The sequence below is a fragment of the Trachurus trachurus genome (genome assembly GCF_905171665.1).
Source record: "Trachurus trachurus genome assembly, chromosome: 14".
NCBI classification, from domain to species: Eukaryota; Metazoa; Chordata; class Actinopteri; order Carangiformes; family Carangidae; genus Trachurus; species Trachurus trachurus.
Genome location: NC_139903.1, coordinates 30,218,522 through 30,241,312, shown reverse-complemented (window position 1 = coordinate 30,241,312; position 22,791 = coordinate 30,218,522). Strand labels below are relative to the sequence as shown.

At 40.9% G+C, this 22,791-nt stretch overlaps 3 protein-coding genes across 3 annotated transcripts; 1 reads left to right on the top strand and 2 right to left on the bottom strand.

Annotated features, from left to right (window-relative positions):
* Nucleotides 1-5,268: 5,268 nt before the first annotated feature.
* LOC310997246 (olfactory receptor 8G17-like) lies at nt 5,269-6,216 on the top strand (the record flags this gene model as incomplete). Its single annotated transcript, XM_083986922.1, has 1 exon — nt 5,269-6,216. Exon 1 carries the CDS (start codon nt 5,275-5,277, stop codon nt 6,214-6,216), a length of 942 nt encoding a protein of 313 aa, XP_083843048.1. The 5' UTR covers nt 5,269-5,274.
* Nucleotides 6,217-14,838: 8,622 nt separating this feature from the next.
* On the bottom strand, nt 14,839-15,789 carry LOC310997245 (olfactory receptor 5H19-like; the record flags this gene model as incomplete). Its single annotated transcript, XM_083986921.1, has 1 exon — nt 14,839-15,789. One exon carries the CDS (start codon nt 15,787-15,789, stop codon nt 14,839-14,841), a length of 951 nt encoding a protein of 316 aa, XP_083843047.1.
* A 3,952-nt stretch (nt 15,790-19,741) lies between these two features.
* LOC310997244 (olfactory receptor 5AC1-like) lies at nt 19,742-20,716 on the bottom strand (the record flags this gene model as incomplete). Its single annotated transcript, XM_083986920.1, has 1 exon — nt 19,742-20,716. Exon 1 carries the CDS (start codon nt 20,699-20,701, stop codon nt 19,742-19,744), a length of 960 nt encoding a protein of 319 aa, XP_083843046.1. The 5' UTR covers nt 20,702-20,716.
* Between the last annotated feature and the right edge of the window lie 2,075 nt (nt 20,717-22,791).

The following is a 22,791-nucleotide window of genomic DNA, read 5'->3' as shown; positions in this document are numbered from 1 at the left end:
TAATCCTTCTTCTTAGCCATTGCTAACGCCAATCCACCGCTCATTTCCTCTTGTTTAATTAACGTTATCATTTTGGAGTTTCCATGTGCTTTGCGGAGCGTACCGCGGTAACAACACGCTACGGCAACTCGATTGTTTAACTATTTTGAACCATTAACCATAACGTTACGTTAATAAACAAACTTTTTAACTGCCCCGAGTCCTGACCTAGGCTCTAACTTTAGCTTGAACTGTCACCTTTGACGTCATCATCAGAGTCGTGTAGTTGTTTTGATCACGTGACATAAGTCACACAGGCAGCTCGCAGCCTCGCATTGGACGGAAGGGGGAGGGCGGGGGTGATTGACAGTTGTGACAGCCAATCGCCGGGTCCTCTCAGGTAGTGTAGGACCCGGCCTTTCACAATAAGAGACCCGAGCCCCGAGGCAAACTCCATCGGTTCCGACCCGGCCCCGGCGTCACTTCTTGTGAGTGGACCCAAACCCGAGCCGGGTCGGGTCGGAACCTCGGGTTTTCGGGTTGTCGTTTTTTTCCGAAGACCTCTAATTCCAACTATTCAGCTGTCATTGGTAGGGATGGGTATCGAAAACCGGTTCTTGTTGAGAACCGGTTCCGACTGTTTTGATTCCTTGGAATCGTTTGCCAGTTTTGCAAACGATTGCATATCGATTCCGAGCGGGCGCGAATGATGTCACCACGCACGTTGCGTAGCTTACGCAAGATAGGTACGCAACGTGCGTAGCGACGTCCAGTGCAGTGCAGCCGGCAACATGGCACCCAAGCGGTACAAACGCTCGAAAGTGTGGTTACATTTCACGAGAAAGGGTGACAACAGGGTAACTTGCAATATTTGCAAAGTGGAGATTTCATCAACGGGAGGAAATACTACCAATATGCAGAAACATTTGCGCACACAGCATGCGATAACTTTGAATGAATGTCGCGTTTTCGATACGCTCCGGAGTGATTCTCAACCCAGCAGCAGCAGCAGCAGCAGCAACGTTAGCATGTCCTCCTCTGCTGTTAATACCGCAGGTAACAACACTGCCTATCATGTTAGCGCCATTTGCCTCGTTGTAAAACCTGCTATTACTAACAGTTAACATTAAATGAATGCCTTCTTCTCATGCATTTAATTTAGAAAATGACCGTGACAAGGGGCTGACTGGCTCAGAGGCTGGCAGTGCATGTCTACCTGTAGCCCCTCTTTTCACGGAGGCAGGGAAAGCTATGACCCAGGCGAGGGTAGATGAATGTCACCGAGCAGTGACAAAGTTTGTTGTCAAAGGCTTGCACCCATTTGCCACAGTAGATGCCCCTGAATTTCGGTAGGTGTATGTGTTCAATTGCATGCTAAGTCAGAGAATGTCAAAGTTGAATTTTGTCCTCTAACCAGATGTTTCACTCAGTCATTCCCATTATATATTTTCTAGGGAGATGACAAAGATTCTCAACCCTAAGTACAAACCCCCAAACAGAGACATCTTAACTAACAACTTGGTCCCTGCTTGGTATGCTGTTGAAAAGGGAAATCTGATCTCTGAGCTGAAACATGTGTCGAAGGCAGCCATCACTGCTGATGGCTGGACAAGTTTTAGTCAAGATCATTACCTCACAGTGACGCTGCATTATGTCAGGAATGGCCAGGCTCAAGAAAAAGTCCTGAAAACCAAAGCAGTGTACCAAGCACAGACAGGGACAGCTGTAGCAGAGGAGATTGATGAGATCTTGGAGGAGTATGGTGTCAGACAGAAGGTTGTGGCAGCCACAGTTGATAATGCGGCAAACATGGATGTAGCTGTGAAAAAGTTACAGATTGTCAAGTTTCCATGTTTTGCCCATACCCTGAACATTGGAGCTCAGAAGCTGTACAAATGCACTGCAATTTCCAATTGGGCAGCAAGAATTCGCTCTGTGATTGTATGGATGAAGAGGTCCCACATGGCAAAAGTGGTCCTTAAGGAGAAGCAAGAACTACTCAGTAAGATACTTTCTTTACATTGCAGGCAACATAGAAATGTATACATGTAAATTATTAGATCATGATCAAATTAAATTCATAATATTACATAAGCATTTAAGTTGTGTATGTGTTACCCTTCAGAGCTGCCCAAGCACATGCTCCTCCTGGATGTTAAGACCAGATGGAACTCTCTATATTTGATGATTGAGAGATTCTGCGAGCAGTTTCCTGCCATCCAGGCTGCAGCCATAGACCCACGGATAAGAAAGCCCATGGAGAAGGAAAGGTGAGAAATATTGAAAAATAATGATAATGTGGCTTATTTTAAACTTGGACTCAGGTTTTGTTTTTGTTTGTTTACGCAACATATATCTTTTGTGTTTTTGTTTTGTTTATATTGCAGACTGGCCAAAATGGGCAATGAGGACTTAAGAAAAGCAGAGGAGTTTGTGCTGCTCATGCGAAAGCATTACACTTCCACACTAGCAGTCTCCAGTGACAAAAGTCCAACCTGTGGTGAGATTTTGCCCATCCTGCAAAAGCTACAGCAACACTACACCGTGCAGGAAGATGACTCTGCCTTCATAAGGAGCATCAAGGAGAACATTTGGAAAGATCTTTCCAAACGCTACTAGGTACAATTGATGATTTATTTATCATAAATAAAATGACAGTTATAAATACTTAAGGGTGATGATATATTTTCCTCCTTTTTGAAATTTAAGGAAGCTGATATCCAGAGATTCCTGGAGGAGGCAACCATCTTAGACCCCAGATTTAAATCCAAAGTGGATAAGGATGAAGCCTGGGACAGGATCAAGGAAGCAGCAGTGGCAGCAGCAGATGAGGTATCTGAATTTGACAATGTCGTTGATTGTAGCACATTTCCATTGTGAGAGTGAGACCTTTCAGCTATGGCTCTGTCGTACTAAAAGTTAATTGTCACTTTCTTCTCAAGCTCCCGGAGCAAGGAGAGACACAGAGGGAGGGGTGCGAAGATGAAGAGGAGAAGGAGGAAGAAGAAGAAGACTATGTAAGTTTAGCTCATTGAGATGATCATTTAGATGTCATGGATTATTGAGTGATTTTTTCCTTTTATGTCCATTTAATTTCAGGCACCAGTAAAGCAGAAAAAGACAGCCTTGGAGGAACTCTTTGAAGAGGAGGACAACGAGCTGCAGGCATTCCAACAACGACAGCCCCTTCTTTCCCTGGCCCAGAGAGTGGATCAGGAGCTCCAGCTGTATAGAAGCCTGCCCCCCGTTCCCTGCAAAGATAACGCCACCCTATGGTGGTGGAACAAGAGAGACACTCTGCCCCTGCTGTCAAGACTGGCCGAAGGGTTTCTGTGTGTGCAGGCGTCCTCCACCCCGTCTGAGAGGGTGTTCTCCACAGCTGGAGACACCATAAGTCCTGAGAGATCACGCATTCTGCCTGAAAAAGCAGACATGCTCATTTTTCTGCAGAAGAATTGTTAATACGTCATAGCTGTAATAATGCACAGTTCCATTGAGTTTGACTGAATTCGTCACTGGCTATTAGAAAAATGTTACTGGATGTTACTGGCCATTCTTGTATTTGCCACAGAATAACTTATCTTGTATTGTAAGTTGTTCATTTCTACATACAAGAATATTTATTTTATTATTATTATACCTCAAGACAGTTTGTAAAGTCATCATGTTACTTCTAACTGAACTAAAGTTGATTCTAATTGACCTGTTTGTTCTCCTTTTTTCCAAATGAGAATCGATAAGAGAATCGATAAAGAACCGAATCGTTTAGCAGAATCGAAAATGGAATCGGAATCGCAAAAATCTTATCAATACCCATCCCTGGTCATTGGACAGTCCTTGATTCCTCATAGTATAAAGCTCATTGTAACTCAGGTCCTCTGTGGCTATACGGTTAGTGTGTCAGGTTACCAGTCCTGAAGTTGTGGGTTCAATTCCTGCCTTGGACATGTTTGTGTGTCATTCAGCATGTCTTTGTCAATTTATTCAGCATGGTTCAGCAATGGCTTTCAGCATTCACACGTATTTCCTTCAGGAAATACCAATTCTAGTTAATCCTATTATTTATTTTCATGTTTCGTAGACATGAAAAGTGTGGCAATAACATTTAATAAAAGCCATTATTACTGAAAATAAAAAATGTATTTAGATTTAAATTTAGCATTTTTAAATAATATTCTTTTGCTGTACCTCATCACAGTCTTCAGTGCCCAGACTGCTCACAATCTCAGTGGTGAGGTCACTGTATGTCCTCTGGCATAGTGCAGGGTCCATGTGAGACAGGGACTTGAACCTCACGATTTTACTTGAATGTTTAATTGTTTTACTTTTTTGTATTGTATTGTAAATTAGGCATTTGTATTTGCTATGTTCAATGCCTTTGGCCCAGATCATCATTGTCAATGAGAACTTGTTCACAATTAATTTACCTGGATAAATAAAGGTTACTACTACATTTGTCACAAATTCAAACTACAACTACAAAAGTGAAGGGGTTTGAATGGTTTCTGAAATGACTTTATTATTATTTATTATTACTTTTATTCTCTCTGTTGAGTTAGAGGGGTGGCCCCTTGAAAATGGGAAAGGATCCAACAGGAGGATAACCCTAATTTGTGTTACCAAGAAGTGAGACACTTTAAACTGAACAGCAAGTAGGTACATGTGCTTCTAGCAAAGGTCCAAGCAATGCTGCTGTCATGACCTTTCTGCAAAAGCGAGATATCAAGTTCATCCTTATTTATGGGTTAGAAGAGTGTCATTTACTGTGTTTCTTATTGGACTCTTGGGTTGAGAATTACAAAATGCCATTAACACCAAATATAAACCAATATTATTTGCACTGATGTTAAAGAAGAGTAAAAGTAAGATGCAATGCTTGAGCCAGTTTTTCTTTTCAAATGTCTGGCCAGCAGCATCAAGATGGTTAGAGACAGAAACATGGGAGAGACTCAGCCTCAGTCCAGCCAGACCTAGACTAAGATGAAGAGTTGCAAGCCATGAACAATAACATGATGTCATAATGTTGCATTACAAACAATGACAATGAATGAGGCCCCTGAGAAAAGAACTGTGACTATATAACATTTCAACAAAGGGAGACATCTTCTTTGTTGGATATCAACTGCCAATAAAGACACGAGATAGAAAAGAGAAGGGCAGATGAACCAGAGGACTCAGAGAGCAGGTATTAATGAATGACAATATACAGTATAATGACAATCTTGTTACTTCTGTTTGTGACATCTACTTTCATTGAGCATATTGATTATCTTTTATGTTTGTTCTTTCAGAAGGATGGAAAACTACACTTACAACAGCCTCACTTTGCAGCTGGAGGGGTTGAACGTGTCGAAGGACTCTGTGTACCCTGTCTTTCTCTTCTTGTTCTTCTCCTATTTGTTTATAATGTTTGCGAATATTGGCATCGTTATTCTAGTTTTTATTGACAAGAACCTTCACCAGCCGATGTATCTACTTTTTTGCAACCTGCCATTCAATGACATTCTTGGAAACTCTATCATGGTGCCTCGTTTGCTCATAGACATGCTGCGTCCTCCCTCTGAACGTCTCATCAGTTTTTATGAGTGTGTTGTCCAAGCTTTTACCTCACACATGTTTGGTACTACCACTAATACAGTGCTCATGGTCATGGCCTTTGACAGATATGTGGCCATCTGTAATCCCCTGCGTTATTCCTCCATAATGACCAACAAAATGGTGATCAATCTGACGGTTTCTGCCTGGGGAGTGGCCTTTGTTCTGGTCGGGATTCTGCTGGGTCTGACCATAAGACTGAACCGATGCAGGACTATGATCACAAATCCTTACTGTGACAATGCCTCTCTGTTCAAACTCTCCTGTGAGAGTGTGTTTATTAATAATGTCTATGGCCTCACTTTCACTGTGGTCCTGTTTACAGGGTCTATAGGCAGCATGGTCCTCACTTATACCAAGATCACTGTTGTCTGTCTGACCAGTAAGAACAAGTCTCTGAACAGTAAAGCCTTAAAGACCTGCAGTACTCATTTGGTTGTGTTTCTGATTATGGTGTTTAGTGGAATGTCACTCATTGCTCTGCATCGATTCCCAGAGTACACAGAATACAGGAAACTCAGCAGCATTTTGTTTCACATCATCCCCGGCAGCCTAAACCCCATCATTTACGGTGTGCAGTCCAAGGAGATACGAAAATTCTTGACAAAGTTGTTTGAGCCCAAGAAAACTTTGCCATTATAATAACAAACACTGATTTTTATATTGGATGTTTTTTTCTCCTGCAGAAATACTATAACCAAAGTGTAAATTATGTCACTGTGAATTGAGTTGATCTGATCTGGCTGAAGAACTTGATTGGACATTAAATGCATAAAAAGATAATGAGATTTATTTCTTTGGAGATTTAAATATCGACTGGAATATGCCCTTCTGTCCGCTTAAAGAGAAGTTAATGTCAATAACTAACGCAAGTAACTTAGTACAAATGGTTGATAAACCGACAAGAATATGTATGAGGAGAGATGGAACTAAAAGTTCAACTCTTATCGTTCATACATTTACAAATAGGAGTAATTTATGTTCCAATTCACTATCGATTCCAGTCGGGTGTAGTGACCACAATTTGGTGGTGCTTGTCCGGAAAGCAAAGGTTCCAAAAGTGGGGCCTAAAGTAATAGTTAGGAGATTAATGAGTCATTTTTGTGAAAGGTCCTTTTAAGATGATGTCTACAACATGTCTTGGGAATGTGTATTACATGAGAACAATCCAGATAATGCACTTCAAATTTTTATTGAATATTTTTTTAGTGTGATTGAGAAAAACACACTGTCAGGAGTTGTAAATCACCCTGGATATATGTTGAATTAAGACAACTCATTAAACACATGGAGGATGCAAAAAAGGTAGCAGTAGCATCATGTTATAAGTCAGACTGGCAAGTGTATCGGAAAATGCGAAATTATGTGACAATAGTCAACAGAAAGAAAAAAAATCTTGAGTTGTTGGATTGTGTATTTGATGAGGAAAACCAAAAAAAAAAACATGAGCGTCCATAGAGAGCTCTTGGCCCTGCTCAGCCATTCTAAAAATAGCTTGCACCGACAATTAAAGGTAACAAACCTACTGCTATGATTATGGCAATAGGCCAATATGTCAAAATGTTGAACTATCCCTTTAACTGGGAGTGTCATGCCCTAAGTTTGCCGCCACACAGTGGCTCGGTTTTTTGTTGTTGGACTCTTAGTTTCTGTGTTTCCCTGTTTAGTTTAGTTGCTGTTTTATTTTGAAGTTCTGTGTTGTGTCATGGTCTGTGTCTTCGTCCTAGTTTCCTGTTTTATTTTGAAGTCCTTGTCCTGTCTTCCTGTGTGCTCCCTGCCCTTGATTACCTAATGTGTCTCACCTGTGTCTAATTGCACCACCTGTGTCTCGTTCCCTCATGTATTGAACCTCAGTGTCTCCCTTTGTCTTTGTCGGTTCATTGTCTTTCGTCCACGTCCTCATCCATGGTGTGTTTCCCTCATGTACCTCATGGTCCTGTGTCACGCCAAGCTAAATAAAGCCTGTGTTCGTTAAAAGTCTGCATTTGGGTCCTGCTTCCCTGAAAACCTGACAGGGAGTAATGCAACATTGTTTTTTTGTTTGTTTTTTTAAGTGTTTTATTTCACACCAGTACACAGTAACCAGACAGAACAAACTCACACATCAAACTCAGACAGCAACAACACAAAAAACAACAACATCTAACAAAGTAATTCTTGAGCCAGAAGCACCCAAATCAATGTTGTTTCACCTCAAAATACTCAAAGTATGTGACAAGGTAGACATGTGTAACAACAAAAGGGTCAATATTTGAAATTATTACACGGCTCTATTGAATGTTGCTCTCTGATTGGTCCATCGCTGTGTTCTACGGTCCATTATTTCTGTATAACAGACCGTCATCAAGTAAAACAGACTGTTGCAAGGGATGCCGCTTTGATCAGGTGTAAAAAATTAATCAAAGTAAAAATGCAGCATAGCCACAGGAGAAATCCTGCTTAGTTCCTCTTTAAGATATGCTTTCTTTCAAACTGTGCCTGAAAATCGGCAGTACGGCATCAACACAGCACCAACACGACAGTAACCTGCCTGGTTAGAAAATAAAACACTGCACCAAAGTGAGAGAGTGCCCCCCGGAGGACGTTAGTCAGTAAAAATCTATAAATTAACCGCATTGTTGTATAGGCCGCAGGGTTCAAATCGTGTGAAAAAAGTAGCAGCTTATAGTCCAGAATTTACGGTAATATTGATTTCTCAGAGCAACATGATTAAAGGGACTAAAGGGAATGTATAACCTTCTTGGCCCTGCCCTTAATCTCAGCAGAGGGAGAGGTTGCCACCAGGTGGGACATAAGCTGCAGTGTAGCAGCATACTGCCGCTGTCTTCCTGCTCTTCTCCACCTTATTTGAGCAGAACATGCAAGGCTTAACAGTAAACCAAAAACAATACTGTCAACTCAAATTACAAACACCATTCACTTAAAACTAGTATGACCAAGACGGTCACAGACCATCTGGGTTTTTCTTTTGTAAATGACTTTTGTTACATTAAAACTACAGGTCAGGCTCCGGGGCGCTGCAAACTGTGTTACCCAGTTTTGTTGTTTTTAACTTTTTATTCGCTTCTACTGTGTCGAGTGTGTGTTTAATTCCTATTTGCGGTTGTTTCTACGTCCGGGACTCAGTATGTGGACCAAGAACTCGGTTGCACAGTTATATGGACTTCTATGCGTGATAATGCTATCGCTAGCTCTCTTCTGGCAAGAGGTGGCTCAATGGAACACAATGGAAGACCCAGCAGCCGCGTCACTCTCAGCTGAGAGCGCCTTCTCTCCATGCGGACCTCCACCAAGGGAGATATACCGGTGGAATTCCAGCTGAGCTGATGAGCTGTGGTCACCGCACAGTCCGGATAACACACTCGCTGACCCCCCGCTGGAAAAGAGGAAGGAGAGGTGGTGTGCAGTGGAGACTGAAAAGGCTTTGCTTGGACAACCGTTGCCGGCTTCCTCTGCTGCCTACCGTCCTACTCTCGGTTACACCCCGCCTCTCCGAAAATAGACTTCCATTCATCGTAATAGCGGGATTATCCATTTTTTCTAAAGACCCCACTATTCCGAAAAGGCTATTGGGGAAACCCCCCCACTCCGAACGGACAGACGGACGTAATCAGAAAGGAACCGGAGGCTGTGCAGTGCGCAATGCGCATTGATCCTTTTTTCCTTTTTGGGGTCAAACGGATCATGTCCATAATTAACTGCAAAACAAGCAAATACTTCATATTAATGACATAATGTTAATTATGCTTCCAGCCTGTCTAGCCTCTACCTGGTCTTTTTACTAAACTTAACCAACTCCTTTCTTCATTGCCTAAGCCCAACCAGCATCTCCCTCAGTCAGCTGTCAGCAAGAATGGCGGCTGCAGCAGCCTCGCGCCCCTGTGAGCTCAAGCCGCGCTCGAGCGGAGCGGGGGGGGGGGTGTATTTCTTTTACTGTGTGGGAGATCTCCAACAACAGAGTCGGGGAGAAAGCAAGTGGGACAGATCTGCCCAGTCTCTGAACAGCGCATGTTTCACAGACAAGCCGCAACACAGAGTGTAAACAACGTCACGCGGTTCAGCACCTTGGACATTGGACAGCTGGGGGGGGGGGGGTGTCGGAACAGTGGTGTTTCGAAGTGGGGGTATTTCGGAACAGCGGGGTGTCGGAGTGGAGGTGTGTCGGAATGGAGAGCCGTCCCCCCCTACTCTCCAATGTTCAGTCAATGATTTTCTTGACTTCTTTGTCAACAAAATCCTTGCTCTGTGGTCAGTACCGCCTCCTGTTGCACCTGACCCCTCTGCCCCCCGTTGTGCCCTGCCATTTTTGACCAGTTTAAACCTATATCACTGTCTCAGCTGTTGGATGTAGTGCAGAAACTATGTCCCACAAACTGCCTTTCAGACAGCATTCCTTTGGGAAACCAGGGTTTTTGAGCCAGTGGAGTGATGAGGTGATGGGTTGCAGCTGTGTCCCCTGCGCACCTGTCGCCAAAGGGAGTCAGTCAAAGGGAGAGGGAGGGACACACTGGGTCAGAAGTAAGCTGTTTCTCTAATAGCTTAATTTTCTCTTCCGTTTCTCAGCTTAATTTGTTTTTTGGCCAGTTCAATTTTCTTAAGAGGCTCCATTTTGATTTCTCATAGGCATCCTCATCACAAGCATGTCTCTTCCGTCTCCGTCTCTCTGGCGCTGGCTCTGGCTCTGGCCCACGTGCCTCATGTGGTGGATCGGGTGGAGCAATGCTGGCACTTGTTGATGGTTCACCAGCCTCCACAGGTGTGAGAAACAAATACTCAGCTGAGAGGTTGAGTGGCTCGTCTGGCTCCCCAACACCGGCTGGCAAAACCCATGGAGGGCATGGGGACATTTGATATAAGACATGTGGCTCATAATGCTTCACAAAAGTGACATGAAATTAGTACATTTGCCATTAATGTAACATAATATGGGATATAAGTGCACTGTAAAAAAGGGAAAGTATGAAAACTCACAAACTTAATTAGGAAACTAGCTGTACAGCCTTATTGAGTTCACTCAATTGGTTGTGTGCAGGGGCGATGCGTGGCGCAGTGGTTTTCAGTCAACTCCATAAGGCTGTGCAGCTGTTTTAAATAGCCTAAATTGGTGACAATTTAATACCTGTAGATATTGTAGATATGTGATATGTGATATTACATCATAATTTAGAAGACAGACAGTTAAGTCTTACCTTTGAAGGGCTTGTTCCCAGTTTGGGGGTTTTTCGCCTCTGGCTGGTCCTTGGTGGCTTTTTGTTTTAAATTCTTCCATCAAAGGTTCACCTGCTCCACCGACCTTAGTTGGCCACTGCCAGTGGCATTTATTTGTGCTGTGATAGCAGCACAAATCTCTCCTTTACCTTTCGCAGACACACTGGTCTGTGCCAAACAAACTATTGTAATGTAACCACACCCCATCGAGCAATGCATGGGTTTCAGCAGCCATAAAATTCAACCCCTTACTTTTTTGGGCCTCCATGTTGTCTGGAGGTTGGTCAACCAGTCACTCTTGTACACAGACACTGACACCGACAACAAAGGAGAAGGTATAAGCCACGACACTATGCTGAGCGCCCAAACCTGCTCGAGCATTACTGGTGCTATTTAGCATAGCCATTGTTGTTTTTCCGGTATGAATTTTTCCAGCCTTGTGATTAGCTGAAATGGCCTTCCTGTTAGGAGTGCTTTCGCCACCTACTGCTTTGGCATGTACATGACATTGTTTGAGGCGGATTTTGCGGTTTCATGTGGACGGAGATATTTTTAACATACCCATGGTGTGGACGGGATTTTTTCTTTAACCGGGGGCCATAAAAGTTTGGTTTCAAAAATACCTGTGTTCATGTGGACTAGCCCTAAATAACCTTTCAAAATGGCAAACCTTTTTTCAGGTTTGGAATGGCCCCCTTTTTCAAAGAAAATTAAGGGCCAGCATTCCAAAACATGAAAGTAAACATTCGGAACAGCAATAAATAAATAAATGTTTTACAATGAGGCGATCAATTCATCCGTGGTCAGTTTATCCAAACGACGCCTAAGGAAAGGAAATTTGCGCCGACGTTTCCAGCGGCTCCTCAGAGAGGCAGCAGTCAGTGTGCTGACCTGCCCGAAACACCGCTGTTCTGAGCGTCCCCCCGAAACACTGCTGTTCCGAACGTCCCCCCGAAACACTGCTGTTCCGAATCCCCCCTGCAGCTGTCCATGGTGCTGAACCGGGTGGCTTGTGCCCACTTCACAGGCGCGAGCTTGCTGCAGCCACCGCTCCTACTGACGGCAGACTGGGGGAGGAAAAAAACATTTCTTTGCTCAATGGTTTGGTTAGGTTTAGGCAATGAAGAAAGGAGTTGGAAGACCAGGTAGGGGGCGGTGTTTAGCTCAGTTGGTAGCTCAATGTGTTGAGGCTATACTGCCCTACAAAGCAAAAAGGCAGTAACTGCATTTTTGGTCGAAATTTTCATGACATTCAAGGCATCCTTTGTTATGTGACAAAATATCTTATCTCAAATGTGTGTCGTTTAGGAGAAAAATGGTAGTCGTTTTTACAGTAACTGCAAAAAGCCCTAGTGAAACAAAGCAAGAAGACAGTAACTGTCAGTTACTGTACTTTTGCTTTGTTTTACTTAACGTAAAAACAACCGTGTTGCCACAGAGTGAAGTTACTGTTTCCATGTTTCCCATACCCCGGTTTCCTCTTCAGAATATAAAAATATATTTATGATTTCCAATATTTCCTCATTATCATTACTCAATCAAAATTATTTAGTTCTGCCCTGTTGAATTGGAGTTAGCCTAACTTGCCTATATTGCTTCAAAGTGGAGTTGACAGTGCTTTAAAGTTAATGTGATTTGTTGTAGATATAGGCGATACGTTAGATAAACACACCCAGATACACATTAATCTAATATTCACACATAAGAATGTGGTACTATTCAAAATAAATTGTGGAGCCTTGATACAGCTTAGGAATGTGAGACACTTTAAGCAGCAATTTTAGCACCAGAATTTCCGGGTGGAAAATATTGGCCTAAAATGGTCAGATTACTTTGGGTTTGGTATATCCATGTTCAGGGAAACAAATTGTTCCAATTAGTCCAAATACAGTGTATCTAACACACCTAGAGCACAAGTTGTGACAGAATAGTTTTTGAAGAATCTGCAGTTACTGCCTTTTTGCTTGGTATGGTGCCACATTTTTGGCAAGTAATACAAAGCAAGAATACAGTAACTGCAAAATAGGGGTAAAACATCAAATCAAATATGAGAATTAATATGTACAAAGAATAAGCTAATACAAAGTAACAAAACTGCCTCATGTCCAATAATCTACCTACAACTACTTAGGCTGGACAACAGGATAACTTTAAAGTCATTTTTCTCAGTTCAGAACTCTGCGTAGTTACTGCCTCTTGCTTTTTTTAGGGAAGTATAGTCCTCACTGCAGACAGCCCCGGTTCGAATCCCACATCAAGCGGCCCTATCCTGTGTGTCACTCCCCCTCTCTCTGCCTCCCATTTCCTGTGTCTCTCTCAACTCTCCTGTCCATTAAAGGTGAAAAAGCCCCCCAAAATATACTGTCCTTTCAGAGTCGGGGGGTTTCGGAATAGAGGGTTTTCCCCAAAAGCCTTTTTGGGGTCTTCAGAAAAAATAGGAAAACCCGCTATTACAAAGAATATAAGTCTACGTTTGGAAAGGCGGGGTGTAACTGCTGATCGCATTGCCTGGTCAAACTGGGGAGGAAATGAGGCGAATCAGTAAGACATGTGGAAATTTTTTTTTTTTCATACTGCAGATTGTGCTTTTGTTTGCATACTACATACTATAATGTGACCAAATCAGTAGGCTATGTATTAGCAGCATAGTGTGCTATTTCCAATACAGCCACAGTGTCAAAGCATCAGCTGCAGTGCTGTGGAGAGTTCATGTGCACTCCCACACCAGCTTGGCTAATGGCTGCAGTTACCCTAATGGCCACAACAGTTGCTGTGTCTTATTTCTTGATCCTGCCCCAAGTTTCTTTAAAGATATATGTATATTATTACATTATGTATTGTTTGTGTTTTGGATGACTTCCATAGATGTGCATTTGAGAGAGGTAGGTTTGCTTTGTATACCAGTCAGCCTGTTATGAGCCAATTGCCATAATATGTACCCATTTCTCAACATAGTCTTATGTCAAATCATACAATTAAGTACAAGACAAAACATAATAAATCCCTGGAATATGGGTGAAGCTTGCCTTCTGATACATGTAAATAAACATTACAACTACCATGAGCAAAAGCATGTATTTATATTGTACAGTACTTCCTTCAATATACCTAAAACGATTAGTAAGTCATACCTAATATTTAATGAATTGCACAGAAAGTTGCTGCGAGCTATGCTATAAGACTGAAGAAAGTTGGTTGGAAATGACCAGGAGTTACACTGGAAGTCCAGGAGACAGGAGGTACACTCTAAGACGCGACCCAGTTATACAATTCTATTAAAGTCTCATGGGGGCCCGGGTTGTTAGCGAAGCTCCTCCACAGTGCTGACCGGCCCCGGCAGATTATGGGATGTGGGTTATGGTTAGGATTAGGGTTTGCTTAGGGACAATAATGTTGTATTATGTATCAGATATTGGTGGTTCGGGTTAAAGTTAGAAACATTGAGATTTCGGAATCTGAACGGGACGTCAGAACAGTGGGTTTAATATGGTCGGGACAATGGGATGTCGAAACATTAACATCTCGGAATATTGTCCACATGCCCACCAAGCACACAGCTGATGCAGAGAGCCCTCCTTCCCCTCACCAAGAGCAGACCAACTGTACAACCAATCCACCTCAGAGATTATTCTGAAGAATATTCTGGACAGTATTTGTCCTTTGTGCAGATTGTTGCAATAATAATCAAGATACATTTGCAAAAAGCAAACATTTTTGTCCACTCACATATTGATAAGAGTATTAAACACGTGAAAAATATCCCTCTTAAGGTATATTCAGAACAGATAAAAAATGTGCGCTTAATCCTGATTAAATATTTAAATCTTAATCATATATTAATATACCAGACAAAGAGAGAAAGGGTGATGAGGCACAGTATTGACGGAGTACGTGTGAATATATGGTTTTAAGTGAGGGGAGAAAAGCCAGCACACTCAAAAATCCTTTAGGAAGGTTTTAATCAGCAACGCCACTCCACCAAGGTTACACATTAAAAAAGACTTGTCGAAACGTCTGTGTCCTGCCTGTCCTGGTGCTCTGCATGAAATGGAAATGTTACTTTAAAACTTTGGAAAAAAATGTATTTGACTCGAAAAACTTTGATAAGAATTTTCGAATCTCTTTTGACTGCACACCATAAACAATTGGGTTTAAACTGCTAGGGATGATTTGAAACAAAATGCTTGTAATTTTCCTGTACTCTGCATACTGTGGGAAGCGATGTAAAACAACCATAAACAGTCCACAGAGCAACATTATTGTATACACAAGCAGATGAGTGCTACAGGTCTGCAAAGCCTTTCTGTTCAGGGACTTATTCTTACTGGTCAGACAGACTACTGTAATCTTGGTGTAGGTGATGACCATGCTGCCTATAGACCCTGTGAACAGGACCACTGTGAAAGTGAGGCCATAGATGTTATTGATAAACACACTCTCACAGGAGAGTTTGAACAGCCCAGCGTTGTTACAGTAAATGCTCTTAATAAGAGTCCTGCATCGGTTCAGTCTTATGGTCAGACCCAGTAGAATCCCGACCAGAACAAAGGCCACTCCCCAGGCAGAAACCGTCAGCTTCACTAACATCCTGTTGGTCATTATGGTGGCATAACGCAGGGGATTACAGATGGCTACATATCTGTCAAAAGCCATAATCATGAGCACAGTGTGAGCAGTGGTAGCAAACATATGTATGGTAAAGGCTTGGAATACACACTCATAGTAACTGATGAGACGTTCAGATGGAGGGTGCAATATATCTATAAGCAAACGAGGAAAAATGATAGAGTTTCCAAGTATGTCATTGAGTGAAAGGTTCCAAAAGAGTAGATACATGGGCTGGTGAAGGTTTTTGTCTATGAAAACAAGGGCTGCAATGGCAACATTTGCAACAATTATAAACAGAAAGGAGAATAAAAGAATAAGGAACACAGGGTAGATGGAGTCCTTGGTGACATTTAAGCCTTCTAACTGGAGTGTGAAGCTGTTGTAAGTGTAGTTTTCCATCAACCTGTAAAAAGCAGCATAAAGACCAAAAATAAACACACAGTGCTTGATTGCTACGAGCTAGCAGATAGAAGTGAAGGTGTTGTACATTGCTTTCCATAGTTTGTCCGTTATCAAAGGTTCCACCTACTTTGAGTGACTCTGCCTTCAATCTTTTGTCTCCCCTTTCCTGTATCTCCCTGCTCATTGTTACTCACCAACTCTAATCCAGAGCTTCTTTGTTGCAAGGTTTTATAAACATGCTTTTATCTTCAGGGGAATCAATGTTCTATACGTGTGATGTGACACATGTAACAACACTGAACTTTTGAACTTTCAGCAACTTTATCAAAAAAGGGAAAATTGATTGAATAGATGAAGTGAGGTCACACTGACCTGGAGGAGGAGGAAGGAGCAAGCTATTTGAATGAATGAATGTCTTTATTTTCATTGCACAAGTACAATGAAATTGGGTGCAGTCCTTAAAGTGCAAATTAGCAAAAATATAAACCTAAATAAAACATCTATAATAAATAAAATCAATTAAAAGAAAAGAAAGAAAAAAAACAGCAACAACATGTATTCACATTCTGCATGTTTACATGCTGGCCATGTTAAGTGCAGCTATGGCTCTGGCATAAAAACTGTTCTTGAGCCTGTTTGTGCGGGTTTTTAATTATTTCCGGCCGACTTGCATAGTACCACTTTAAGACCATCACTAATTATGACACATCTAATCTCTATCAATACTTATTCCTATATCTCCATACTCACTTAGTATGGAAAGCCGTTTTAGTCATAATGAAATAAATTAATAAATGCATAAATAACTAAATATAGCCATGAAATGAGTCCCGAATTAAATAAATAGGATGATAAATAGATATAAATGAAATATAAATACATATATTTTTATTTTAAAAACAACATTTTTATTTTTCCAGGAGACTTTTATTTTTAACGCCTCATTTATTTATTTCCAGATACTTTTATTTCCTAATGTCACATTTATTTATTTCCGGTTACTTTTATTTCATAACGTCACATTTATTTATTTCTGGGGACTTTTATTTCATAGCATCACATTTATTTATTTCCGGCGACTTTTATTTCATAACGTCACATTTATTTCTCTCCTGCAATATTCAAATGAGGGGGCGGGGTTATCTGGACCCTTTCAGAGTAAAACATCACACGACGGCCTATTCACCTTATTTTGCGCTGGATCTAGTGTGTGGAAGTGCTGTTGTTGTGAATTGTTGAACAATCCACTTCCCTATCCACTGAGCTATGTGTTAGTAGCCTACTGGCACTCTGGTTGAGAAGAACAAGTAGTGCGTATCCAAACGACGGCTGTTTTAAGTTTGCCCCGATGTTTTTCGGAGAAGTGAAGCTCCAGGTCCGAGCAGCGACCGCGACATCATAGAGGCAGCAGCCCGGCTCCTGACGTGCTCCGCCGGCTATACGGTCCTCGCCCAGGTGGAGAAAACGACCGCTAATTAACTTACCCGATGGCTTTTAGAGGTTTACCACCGGCTGATTAAACTCTTTTTAGGGGATAAAACATCGGGGCAAACTTAAAACAGCCGTCGTTTGGGTAAACTAACCGCACATTGGGGTTCTAAATGTTGGTCTCATTGATGAAATCTAGCATAAGTTTGTTTGTGGTTAGACAGAAGAGCAGCACTGCCTTGGGGTCTGTACGCACAGAAAACACCACATTTACACCAATAAATAAATGTTTTACAATGAACCAGGCCGATCTGAGAGCTGGCAAGACTCTCCGGTAAGGCATATTGAACGGTTAAATGCCGTTAACGGGACGAGAGCGGTCAAAACTGCGGTTCCAAGCTAGCTACATCGAGGGTAGGTTCGCTTCCTGTTTTCAAAATAAAAGCACAAATTCTATCGTTGGGGTTTTCTATATAGTAAAGGGCAACGGGTGTTTTATTTTGTGAAAGTAACCGGAAGTGCGTTGCTCACGACGGCTAGCTTTAGTAGCGCCGAAATCGTCCGAACAAAATTGTAAACAGCTGGTATTTAGACAAATTAACGACACACTGCTGATCTAAACGGCTACTTTCTCGCCTAAAAACGTTTGAAATGTTAATAAAGTGATATATTTAAAGAATTTAGAGCTAAAATGAAATCAGCTTTAGCCTGTTGATTTTGGCTCGGGTAGGAGCGCAATGCATTATGGGTTATCATGTAGTATGCTGCAGTGTAAACGCTCTGCATACTGTCTGATTGATGAGTATGTAGTATGGAGTATGGGCAGTATGCAGTATGGAAGTATATAGTATGTAGAATGCGGTTTCGAACACACCCAAAGAGACTGTTTCTGTTTACGTAGCTACACCCGGTAACGACTTAAATATTTTCATTGCAGTTCATTATATGTTTTCTTTGGGAGGTGGGTGCAGGTTGTGCTAGCCTGCTCCACAATATCCCTGCCTCTCCACTTTGTGTTCGAGACACACTGCCGTCTGCTCTTTACCCAGTTGCTGTGGCAGGGACATAATGCTAGACATAGCTAGCTGGTTAGCTACGCAGCACACTTAAGCATGGATGTATTATATTAACACATAAGGCAGAGAGATGTGTAACAACAACAGAAACTAGAAAAAACGAAATATGTTTAAAACACTATTCTCCTCCCCAAGTTATTGATCAAGTTGCTGAGTAGCCGTCAACAATTAACAACAACAGCACTTCCGCATGTGATGTTTTACTCTGAAAGGGTCCAGATAACCCCGCCCCCTCATTTGAATATTGCAGCATGAAATAAAAGAGGAGAGAAATAAATGTGACGTTATGAAATAAAAGTCGCCGGAAATAAATAAATGTGATGCTATGAAATAAAAGTCCCCAGAAATAAATAAATGTGACGTTATGAAATAAAAGTAACCGGAAATAAATAAATGTGACAATAGGAAATAAAAGTATCTGGAAATAAATAAATGAGGCGTTAGAAAATAAAAGTCTCCTGGAAAAATAAAAATGTTGTTTTTAAAATAAAAATATATGTATTTATATTTCATTTATATCTATTTATCATCCTATTTATTTAATTCGGGACTCATTTCATGGCTATATTTATTTATTTATGCATTTATTAATTTATTTCATTATGACTAAAACGGCTTTCCATAACTTAGACACAACATGCCTTTAAATTCAAACCTCCCTCAAACTGGAACATTCTGCCCCATACCAAAAACCATTAGGGTAAGGGTCAGTTTTTTTTTCTATTCTGGGTGAAATTCTCTCAACTGAATGTTAATTATAAACCTATGCATATCGCAGAGTTTACACCATCGAGTGAATCCCTATTTGATGTTAACTATTGTTTAATCTTGTCCCTCATCACTCTCACATTTCATCTCCTTTGCTTCCTTGCAGAACCCTTTTTTATGTGTGCTGAGTAATTTATTTGTTCCACCCTCACTGTTTCTGTTTGGTTAGTAAATCATAGCACAAATCTTTCTGGAATATTTAATGTAGGCATAATTGCATTGTGCAATTGGGGTTTCTAGGGAACACATCATAACACTTATGTTGTCATTATTCCATACCCACACACTGTCAATCAATATTTACACAGTCATGGTCAGGAATGGTGTTACTTGTTGTTTTTATGATATGAGTTCTTTAATGGACGTCCGTGATTCATTTTACCTCATCTGCTTTCAAAGTCTCAGAAAACACCAGCAAACTTAAGGGATCTCTAAGAACATATGAATCAGTGTATTTGTAATTATATCAATGGTGCTATTTGCATCAAAAATCAGACCACTGGCACTACCACTTTTCAAAGCAACTATAAATTGACCTGCTAATACTACCATATGAGACAATTTGGTATTAAATATGAGAAATCTTAAATGTTTTTCATAAAATAGATCAACTGTGGGATAATGTGTGGTCTCAAAAACAGGGGACAATCACAAGAGTATGGAATACATATGCAGTGCTATTCACATAGCTCTTTATTATGATGAAAAACTGTCTTGGACTGAAACAAGTTGGATAAAAATTTCCGTATCTCCTTTGACTGCATGCCATAAATTATGGGATTGAAGCTGCCAGGGATGAGAAAATACAAAATAGCAACAAATTTTCTGCTGTCTGAGTACTGTGGGAAACGATGGAGAATAATGACAATCATTCCACTGAGCAACATTATCAGATATATAACCAGGTGAGTGCTGCAGGTCTTCAAAGCTTTACTGTTCAGAGACTTGTTCTTACTGGTCAGACAGACTACTGTAATCTTGGAGTAGGTGATGACCATGCTGCCTATAGACCCGGATAACAGGACCACAGTGAAAGTGAGGCCATAGATATTATTGATAAACACACTCTCACATGAAAGTTTGAACAGCCCAGCATTGTCACAGTAAGGGGTTCTGATCAGAGTCCTGCATCGGTTCAGTCTTATGGTCAGACCCAGCAGAATCCCAACCAGAACAAAGGCCACTCCCCAGGCAGAAACCGTGAGCTTCACTAACATCCTGTTGGTCATTATGACAGAATAACGTAGGGGATTACAGATGGCCACATATCTGTCAAAAGCCATAATCATGAGCACAGTGTGAGCAGTGGTACTGTACATGTGTGTAGTAAAAGCTTGAACCACACACTCATAGTAACTGATGAGACGTTCAGAGGGAGGACGCAGCATGTCAACAAGTAAACGAGGCAAAATGATCGAGTTTCCAAGTATGTCGTTGACTGACAGGTTCCAAAAGAGTAGATACATGGGCTGGTGAAGGTTTTTGTCCATGAAAACAAGAGCAGCAATGGCAATATTTGCAATAGTCACAAACAAGTAGGAGAATAAAAGAAAAAGAAACACAGGGTAGACGAAGCCCTTGGAGACATTTAAACCTTCCAGCTGGAGTGTGAAGCTGTTGTAGGTGTAGTTTTCCATCAACCTGTAAAAAAGATACAAGTGCAAGTGTTGTACAAGACTGTGATCACAGATTATGTCTTCTCTTGTGTGTCCTATTAGTTTTCCATCAACCTGTAAAAGGGCACTATCAAAAGACTATTTCATTATAGAATTAAGGCTTGTTTCACTGCTAGAATATACAGAAAGAAACCAAGTGTATGTGTTTTACATCTCCTTCTTATACAGCTTGTTTGTGACCAGAACTTCTACAGTACCTACTATTAGGGTCTCTACCTTGAATCTATTGTTTTCCCTTTTTTGTGTCTCCCTGCTCATTGTTGACAATATCCACCAGCTCCATCCATCAAGTGCTCCATTGTTGGGTGGTTTTATAAACATGATTCCACATTGTCTTTTGAGGAATCTATGATCCTTACGTCAGATAATGTGTGATGCAACACTCATGAATGATTAATGCTGAATCACAGGTTAGCCTGTCGCATATTATTCTTACCTTCATTCCACCAAAACTTTTTACTCCTTTAGGGTTTTTAGTTTTGATGCATTGTAGTTACAAGATAAGTCATCAGTCATTCACTGGACATTGAGGAGTTACTTCAATTTGGAGGACACCATTCTTGTTGTCAGTAGTATTATTCATCATTATATGAGCACAATTTAGCCTGCATTCAACATCTGATGTTGCCATATACTGTATGTCATCTTTAAAAATGTAGACTGGGTGACACACTAATTAAACTTTTTATGGCCACTACCAGGATTTTAACCGCAGTAACAAGTGTTTTTAACAAGTAACAAGGTTTTTCCTCTGGAGAAACAGCACTCAGCAGTGGACCCCAACATCCCACCACAACTGTGGCTTAGGCAGCACAGCAACCATAAACACTATGTTAATTTAAATGGAAAAATATATTGTTATTGATTTAAAACAGCAGGATAATTCACATTTGTAATTAATTGTCATAGCAATCCGCTATTTTTGTGCTGGATCGCTATGGTGATGAGTGTTGTAAGGTTGTTGTTGTTGTTTTGCGTACGGTTGTTGTCATAGAACACTGTAAAGATTTTCGCTGTGAATTTACAATAAATAATTGGATAAATTTTGCATGACTTTCACAATAAGGTTACTGTGAAATATACTCACAGCAATTTACTGTAATTTTATACCTGTGATATTACAATGCATTGTTGTAAAAGCACAGCTGTATACTGTAACTTCACAGCTTCAATGACAAAGCTTTACTGTGATATTACAGTACATTACTGGGGAATTACAACCTTTTGCTGTACATCATTACAACAAGACCCTGTACTTTTACAGTGTGTACTGTGAAAGTAATGTACAAATTGACAATAATTTACTGTGAATTAACAATGTATACTGTGGAAATCATGCTAAAATTGTCTAGTAATTTACTGTAAAAGTAATGCAGATGAAGCTTCCACTTACTGTGAATTTACAATCATTGTACAATTAACCCCCTCCCACCAACAAACAACTCTGAGGTAAAGCCAATATTAGCCCAATGGCATATTTATTAACAATAAATATTTTTCAATAGATGGCATATGTCAAGAAATTCAACTTTTTAGTCAAAAAAATTAAAATCCAGAAAATGCAGAGACATTGTGCAATTCAACTCACACAATTAAAAACACTGTCACAATTCAAAAACAACTGTGTGGAGAGGATGGGAATGAGGCCTTCATGGCGAGAGGAAGGGAGGGAGGGAGAGAGTGTTGAAAGGATGTTATAAAGGGGTCTGGCGCTCCTCTCAGTCTCAAACATTATAAAACATTGTACACAACAGCATTGTGTACAAATCTTGTCTTGAACTAGGCTAAAAAACTGAGCCTGACAACTGAAAAAACAAAACAAAAGAAACTATGATGCCCATTCAAAATCAATCAGCTTCCGCAAGAGGGTGCTCACGTGAGGATTCACTGTTTTGCGCTTCTGGCTCTTTGATCCTCTCTCGGGATTGATGCCCAGGAAGCACCTGTTAATAAGCAAAGATAGTTTCAGTTTAAGTGTTACTTATAGACTTACAGTATGAATTGCAGGCAGCACTTATCAAGGTGTTTACCCATGCTTTTCCCTCACATCA